General features: G+C 38.3%; 1 protein-coding gene across 1 annotated transcript in view; it reads right to left on the minus strand.

Moving 5' to 3' along the window:
* Nucleotides 1–264: 264 nt before the first annotated feature.
* The window catches only part of LOC144969227 (iripin-2-like), a gene marked incomplete at its 5' end in the record, with an annotated part of 12,435 nt that continues 3,781 nt past the window's right edge, over nt 265–8,918 (minus strand). Inside the window, 6 exons of the mRNA XM_078908340.1 lie at nt 265–485; nt 1,580–1,910; nt 2,454–2,571; nt 3,530–3,735; nt 4,115–4,213; nt 5,354–5,483. Coding sequence (XP_078764466.1) covers nt 265–485; nt 1,580–1,910; nt 2,454–2,571; nt 3,530–3,735; nt 4,115–4,213; nt 5,354–5,483 — 1,105 coding nt within the window. The remainder of the gene's footprint in view (nt 486–1,579; nt 1,911–2,453; nt 2,572–3,529; nt 3,736–4,114; nt 4,214–5,353; nt 5,484–8,918) is intronic.

Consider the following 8,918-nt stretch of genomic DNA (forward strand, 5'->3'; position numbering starts at 1 on the left):
TAACAATGATGATGATGATGATGATGGTGATGATGATGATGATGATGATGATGATGATGATGATGATGATGATGATGATGATGATGATGCTGACGACGATGAAGATGACGACGACGAAGACGACGATGATGATGATGATGATGATGATGATGATGATGATGATGATGATGATGATGATGATGATAAAGGAGAAAAAACAACAATAGAAAACAAATCATATTAGTAGCTCAATGAACGAATTATTTTATTCGTAATCACAGAAGTCTATCCTGTGAATTTTCCACGGAAAAGCACTTGGCCCGTTTCGGAATCCCTCAGGAAGAATAGGAAAGGGTGATCTGCTGTGAATACCTGTTCCAATATTGGACTGGGGGCGAGACTCTGTGCCACGGAAATTCCCGTAGCCGCTGCCGCAACAGTTCCAGTTTCTTTGACCTCGATGACTGCTTGATGAATCACCTGGTCCAGCCTTGGCTTCAATGCAACTAATGAAAAAAAACAACAAAAAAAAAAACATGAGCTTTTATATTCTTCGCGAATTCTCAGGTTTGAGAGGGTTTTGTCAAGGTGAAGATTATTTAAATCGATCTATGTTTGAAAGACGAGTTTTATGGTCAAAGTTTTAAATACCCAATTTTCCAAAGTACGACAATTGATTGGTTAAAAATAAACCCATGAAACTAGAGCTTTTATATAGCGCAATATCCAATTAATGTGCTCAAAGCGCTTTACAAAGGGTCCCTGCCCGACAGCAACACGTAGCATGTAGAACGAGACATGACGCGTGTTAGGCGATATTACAATATTTCAGAGACAACGCTGTTGACGTCCAGGTATCATTTTACACCTGAGTACGTTAACAACGTCGTCTCTGTCCGGAAAAAATGTAATATCGCATAACTGGCATCATGTTCCATCTTAAATGTTAAGTGTTGCTATTGGACAGGGACTCCTTGTAAAGCGCGTTGAGCACTTTTAGTGGATATTGCGCTATATAAAATCTCTTATATATTTTTTGGATACCTCTAAATCACATCGCCGCACAAAACGTTTTGAGAGGGTGGGTTACAAATTGAACTGGTAATCGTGGATAACTTACCTGTCTTATAGATAGATAGATAGATAGATAGATAGATAGATAGATAGATAGATAGATAGATAGATAGACGGACAGACAGACAGACAGATAGATAGATAGATAGATAGATAGATAGATAGATAGATAGATAGATAGATAGACAGATAGATATATAAATAGATAGATAGAAAGATAGATATATAGATAGATAGATAGATAGATAGATAGATAGATAGATAGATAGATAGATAGATAGATAGATAGATAGATAGATAGATAGATAGATAGATATAATTAAATGGTTTTGACATAGAGGGGAATATTTAGGAAAGAAAGTATTAAATATACAATTAGCAGGAAAGAGAAAAAAAGGGGGATGCCGGAAGACTAGATGGTTGGATAAGGTAAAGGACGATATGAAAGAACTAGGCCTAAGGAGATGATGCTATGAGCCGAGATGCACGGGATAAGCTGAAAGAAGAATAACAGTGAGTTACTTACCATCGTCGCTAATCCCACTAAAATCGGCAGATGGACCAAATACCCGTTTCATTCCCATATCTTTTAGAATCGGAGTCATGCCCAATTTTGTGCTAATTTTAAATTTGGGAACATTCACAATGAGACGGGTGCTAGAAAGACCCTGGAAAATGCCTGAAATTCCGCTAACATCCAGGCCCTTCTCTAATGTATCGACGTCGATGTCATCTTCCTTTGGCAGGACGATGTAAAGAGAGAAGCGATGACCATGGAAGTCCATCTTCAATACTTGTGAAGAGATGCCCGAGTCAAACTTCCAATCAAAATCGTTTTTATTATGCATCATTTTCACCTGACAACGAAAAAGAATTGAAGAATAATATTGACGTCACTTTGTTATTGTTTTTCGCCAGCCATATTTGTGAGTAGTTCTGACTTCGCTGTATTGGTGCTTAGATATTTTACTCACACATTCTGCCAGCCGGATATATCGTATCAACACACAAATCCGTAATCTTGGCCGTTAATTATTGCCTGATTAGTGAGGACTACTCATAGAAATGGCTGGCTAAAAACAAAAGAAGAAGAAGAAGAAGAAGAAGAAGAAGAAGAAGAAGAAGAAGAAGAAGAAGAAGAAGAAGAAGAAGAAGAAGAAGAAGAAGCGAAGAAGAAGAGGAAGGGGAGGAAGAGGGGTAAGAAGAAGAAGAAGAAGAAGAAGAAGAAGAAGAAGAAGAAGAAGAAGAAGAAGAAGAAGAAGAAGAGGATGAGGAGGAAGAAGATGAGGAGGAGGAGGAGGGGGGGGGGGGAGAGACGAAGACACAGAAAAGGAAGAAGAAAAAGGTAAATAAACAAACAACGGTATTGTAAACGTTACTTTTTTTGTTTTCCCATTTACACGGAAATCACGTTCGTTGGTAAGTTTAGCATCAAATCCATGGACCCATTTACCATCAAAATATATGGTGTTGATCAAGACCATAATTGTATTGCTGCCGACACTGCCTGGAATGGTACTCATCAATATTATCTAATTATAGCAATGACGATGATGATGATGATGATGATGATGATGATGATGATGATGACGATGATGATGATGACGATGATGGTAACAAATAATAATAATAAATATGAATATAATAATAATATTAATAATAATAATAATAATAATAATAATAATAATAATAATAATAATAATAATAATAATAATAATAATAATAATAATAATATAATGATAATAATGATAATATTGATAATATAATAATAATAATAATAATAATAATAATAATAATAATAATAATAATAATAATAATAATAATAATAATAATAATAATACTTTATTCATCCATAGGAAAGTGAGCTAGGGCGAGGTGACTTGCTCAAGGACACACAGCGCGGCGGATGATCGAACTCGGTACCTTTCAGGTGCGAGGCAAAGACCGTACCAATGAGCCACGCTAACATCATTTCCTCCAATATTAGTAACGAGCAAGTGCATTTCAATCCCATTATGTTCGCCAAGAAGTTCCGAGAGACTTATTATATTTGGCATAGTGATATGAATTGTTTCAATTCAACATCTTACCCTTTTCCACATCTTCTATTCTATATCTGTTGTTTCAATACAACATCTTACCCTTATCCAGCATACATCTAACCCTTATCCAACATCTCTATTCTACAGCTATTGTTTCAATACAACATCCTACCCTTATCCAACATATTTTATTATACATCTATTGTTTCAATATAACATCTTACCCTTATCCAATATATATTATTATACATCAATTGTTCCAATACAACATCTTACCTTTCTCCAACATCTATTCTATATCTATTGTTTCAATGCATCTTAACCTTATCCAACATATTTTATTATAAATCTATTGTTTCAATACATCTTACCTTTTTCCAACATCTTCTATTCTATATCTATTGTTTCAATACAACATCTTACCCTTAGCCAACATTTTCTTGATCATGTTATTTGTCTTTTTCGCCACGTAGTCATTGATAGCCTTCTCCGGTCCATCTATTGCATTGAAGTCGAGTTTCCTCACATCGCCCGAGTACTGAGTCTGGACTTCATTGCGGAATGTGTTTTTCAGATGGAGCTTTGGTGCATAAAATAATGCGTTGCCCGTTTTGAGTGTGACGTTTGGAGCTTTATTTAGCTGGGGATGGGGGGGGGGGGGTAGAAATATTAAAAATACAATAAGATAAACATGAACACATTTCTATTGCGCATTTCAACGAGTTTATCATGCTCAATGCGCTTCCCAATGTTTGGTAATTATCGTCTTCTTTTGTGACGTAATAATTTTTTGTCAGAATCAGGCCAATGTGAAATCGGTGAAACATGGCGCTTGAATAAGAACACAAGCCATAAAATACAGTCCTTCATCAACAATTGTATGAGAAGAATACTACAAATTCGATGGCATGACAAAATTAGAAATGCAGATCTAACGGAAATTACAGGCCAAGAAGAAATAGAAGTAGAAATTAAGATGAGGAGATGGAAATGGCTTGGGCACACCCTGAGAACATTACCAGGCAGGCTCTTTCATGGAACCAGCAGGGAACGGGGAAGAAAGGGTAGCCTAGAAATAGCTGGAGAAGGGCATTGATGGAGGACCTAAAAACTGAAGGCTTAGCATGAAAAGAAGATGAAAAGATGAACTTAGCCGAACAAGGTCGAATGGAATCGTCGATAGCCTGTGCTCCAACCGGAGTGAAGGACCTAAGCAAGTAAGTAAGTAAGTAAGTAAGTAAGTAAGTAAGTAAGTAATCAGGGGCCGTTTTCATGAACGCGGACGAGCGCTTAGTCTCTGACTATCTCTGACTTCAGTCAAGGATTTGAAAAAATCGGATTTCATGTGAGCTGACTAAACAAGTCCCAGACTAAAATCACGGTACCTTCGGACTATGTTTGGTAAAGTTTTAGTCATTTGTTGAGGCAGGACTTCATAAGCTTAGACTGAGACTAGTAACTAGGATACTTCATAGCGTAACAAGATAGCAGCTATTTTTAGATGAGAGCTTCGATTCGGAATGAAAATACGTCGGTTACGAATGTCAGAGGAAAAAAGTGTCCTGTTGCTATTGACACTAGCATTTAAAAAACTATGATAAGTGCAGATCGTCGAACGTACACATTTTTGTGAGTAAAAACTATTCAAAAAAGGAATCTAATCGGCTCGTGAGTTGCTTTTGTTTTATGTTTGTTTGTTTGTTTTTTTGTTTTTTTTTTTTTTTGTTTGTTCAATATGTTTGAATTTCATTAAAACTTTCATGACAGTCGACCACCATGGACATCATTGTAGTCTAGCAGTCGAATGTCAATATCACGTGATTTGATTCATCATGAGAAAACTAAGTTAAAATATGAAATGAACGAAATATTATCTAAACCGGATTTACTGCTAATTCCCCTTTGGAAATCTTTTGCGTTGAAGGCTGGTGTCTTACCTGGCGTCGTGATGTTACCCTCACAAAATAGCCGAAATTACCGTCCTTACAACGCCCACTTCTCGGCTAGATACTAGAAAGCGTTCATGAAATCCGATTTTTTAGTCACTTGCTTCCCTCAGGCTTAAGACTAGCTAGTCATTTACTAGACTAGTAAATAACTAAATCTAGTCCTCGTTCATGAAAACTGGCCCATGTTTTAGTTTAATGAAGGCGATGATCTAGAAAAAATATCACAGGCTCTATAAAACCAAGAAATTGGTGGAACTCAACAATGATAAAAAAGATTACCCCAAAATTAAGGCTAACTTCACAACAAACCTTTTCAATGAGGTCGTGGTAGGCGGAGTTATTCGCATCTCCAAGAGTTTTGAGGCTTAGAACGCTTCTCATCTCTTTGAGGGTTTCACCTTTCGCTCCGACACTGGCCATGGCTAGAGCTGAGTGAATGCTGGAATAGGGAACAATAGGGAAAAAAAATCGTAACGTCAAACTCTCTACTCTTTTGGTTCCAAGATTTTCAGGAGTGTGTAAAAAATCAGTCCTTCGGAGTACAAGTAATAAATAGGTTACATAAAGGTGTCATAACCATTTCAGTGGCAGGACGTATAGGTAGATTTGTAGGATTACGGGACGTAAAAGAGAGAGGATGGATGGTTTTATTGTACACTAGTTTTTATTGAGACTAGAAAATAAGAAGCCGTCACTCTGAAACAAGAAGATGAATTACACAAGGTATGTATTCAGTCCTCTGGGAGATTGGTTTTGCACTTCCAATAAAATAGGAACCAGTCTTTTGACACCACACTTTTCTTCCTTATAGTATGATGTCAAATTTCCTTGGAAGTGTGAACCCAGTCCTCAGGATTACTGAATACATACCTTGTGTAATTCACCTCTTAGCCTTGGAGTGATGGCATCTTATTTTATATCTTAAATAAATGCTGGTCGTCAATAAAGATTATCCATCCTCGCTCATTTACATCCCATAACAAGGATACTTATGGATAATTTGTCTATACATCATGTTACTAAAATGAAATAGTTATGCCACCTTATGGTTCAATTTGTAAGGTATTCATCGATTAATTATTGTCCTGAAGACTGGTTACAAACTTCCAAGGAGTTTGGAAGAGTTGAAGGTGTGACGTCACGAATTACTACAACTACTACTACTACTACTACTACTACTACTACTACTACTACTACTACTACTACTACTACTACTACTACTACTACTACTACTACCACTACTACTACTACTACTACTACTACTACTACTACCACTACTACTAGTACTACTATTAACAAGATATGAAGTGAGTAGAAAAGTGCCAGAAGACAATAGAGAATAAAAAATTTTTTCGCGGCGGTGGTGGGGTTCGAACCTGCGACCTTATTGGTACGACAACTCCGCCTGGCAGGTGAGAGCGTGGCTCTACCGTGTGAGCTATCCACGAACACAAAATATTCGTTTCAAACCAAAGTCATTTCTAGATCCTCTCTCACCCATTCTTGAGATCGCCGATTCGTTCACCACCATCGCGAAGTAATTTTGACCAGCAGTTAAGCTTATATCCATATTCTCATCACAAACATTATAACATAGAAACGATTGAGACATTGAGTATGCTCCGGTGTATGGGGTGAATTTTTAATTCAGAAAGTGAGTGGAGCAGGCACTTATGTTGGTAACAACAAGATATGAAGTGAGTAGAAAAGTGCCAGAAGACAATAGAGAATAAAAAATTTTTTCGCGGCGGTGGTGGGGTTCGAACCTGCGACCTTATTGGTACGACAACTCCGCCTGGCAGGTGAGAGCGTGGCTCTACCGTGTGAGCTATCCACGAACACAAAAATATTCGTTTCAAACCCAAAGTCATTTCTAGATCCCTCTCTCACCCACTTCTTGAGATCGCCGATTCGTTCACCACCATCGCGAAGTAATTTTGACCAGCAGTTAAGCTTAATAGCCAATATTCTCATCACAAACATATAACATAGAAACGATTGAGACATTGAGTATGCTCCGGTGTATGGGGTGAATTTTTAATTCAGAAAAGTGAGTGGAGCAGGCACTTATGTTGGTAACAACAAGATATGAAGTGAGTAGAAAAGTGCCAGAAGACAATAGAGAATAAAAATTTTTTCGCGGCGGTGGTGGGGTTCGAACCTGCGACCTTATTGGTACGACAACTCCGCCTGGCAGGTGAGAGCGTGGCTCTACCGTGTGAGCTATCCACGAACACAAAAATATTCGTTTCAAACCCAAAGTCATTTCTAGATCCCTCTCTCACCCACTTCTTGAGATCGCCGATTCGTTCACCACCATCGCGAAGTAATTTTGACCAGCAGTTAAGCTTAATAGCCAATATTCTCATCACAAACATATAACATAGAAACGATTGAGACATTGAGTATGCTCCGGTGTATGGGGTGAATTTTTAATTCAGAAAAGTGAGTGGAGCAGGCACTTATGTTGGTAACAACAAGATATGAAGTGAGTAGAAAAGTGCCAGAAGACAATAGAGAATAAAAAAATTTTCGCGGCGGTGGTGGGGTTCGAACCTGCGACCTTATTGGTACGACAACTCCGCCTGGCAGGTGAGAGCGTGGCTCTACCGTGTGAGCTATCCACGAACACAAAAATATTCGTTTCAAACCCAAAGTCATTTCTAGATCCCTCTCTCACCCACTTCTTGAGATCGCCGATTCGTTCACCACCATCGCGAAGTAATTTTGACCAGCAGTTAAGCTTAATAGCCAATATTCTCATCACAAACATATAACATAGAAACGATTGAGACATTGAGTATGCTCCGGTGTATGGGGTGAATTTTTAATTCAGAAAAGTGAGTGGAGCAGGCACTTATGTTGGTAACAACAAGATATGAAGTGAGTAGAAAAGTGCCAGAAGACAATAGAGAATAAAAAAATTTTTTTTTACACGGTAGAGCAACGCTCTCACCTGCCAGGCGGAGTTGTCGTACCAATAAGGTCGCAGGTTCGAACCCCACCACCGCCGCGAAAAATTTTTTTATTCTCTATTGTCTTCTGGCACTTTTCTACTCACTTCATATCTTGTTGTTACCAACATAAGTGCTCCCCTTTGACTCACCCAGCATTAAGCTTAACTGCAATATTCTCATCGATCATAAAAAAAAAATTCACATTACATTGGATTACATAATTGAACATATGAGCATATGCTCACGTTTTAGTTATGTTTGGAGAGAATTGGCTATTAAGCTAATGCTGGTCAAATCTCGCGAGAGTGGTGAACGAATCGGCGATCTAAGAAGTGGTGAGAGAGGGATCAGAAATGACTTGGGTTTGAAACGAATATTTTTGTGTTCGTGGATAGCTCACACGGTTAGAGCACAGCTCTCACCTGCCAGGCGGAGTTGTCGTACCAATAAGGTCGCAGGTTCGAACCCCACCACCGCCGCGAAAAAAAATTTTTATTCTCTATTGTCTTCTGGCACTTTTCTACTCACTTCATATCTTGTTGTTACCAACATAAGTGCCTGCTCCACTCACTTTTCTGAATTAAAAATTCACCCCATACACCGGAGCATACTCAATGTCTCAATCGTTTCTATGTTATATGTTTGTGATGAGAATATTGGCTATAAGCTTAACTGCTGGTCAAAATTACTTCGCGATGGTGGTGAACGATCGGCGATCTCAAGAAGTGGGTGAGAGAGGGATCTAGAAATGACTTTGGGTTGAAACGAATATTTTTGTGTTCGTGGATAGCTCACACGGTAGAGCACGCTCTCACCTGCCAGGCGGAGTTGTCGTATGAGAATATTGGCTATTAAGCTTAACTGCTGGTCAAAATTACTTCGCGATGGTGGTGAACGAATCGGCGATCTCAAGAAGT

Source organism: Berghia stephanieae, chromosome 3 (genome assembly GCF_034508935.2).
Source record: "Berghia stephanieae isolate SIO BIC M18660-M18661 chromosome 3, UCSD_Bste_1.3, whole genome shotgun sequence".
In the NCBI taxonomy this organism is placed as follows: domain Eukaryota; kingdom Metazoa; phylum Mollusca; class Gastropoda; order Nudibranchia; family Aeolidiidae; genus Berghia; species Berghia stephanieae.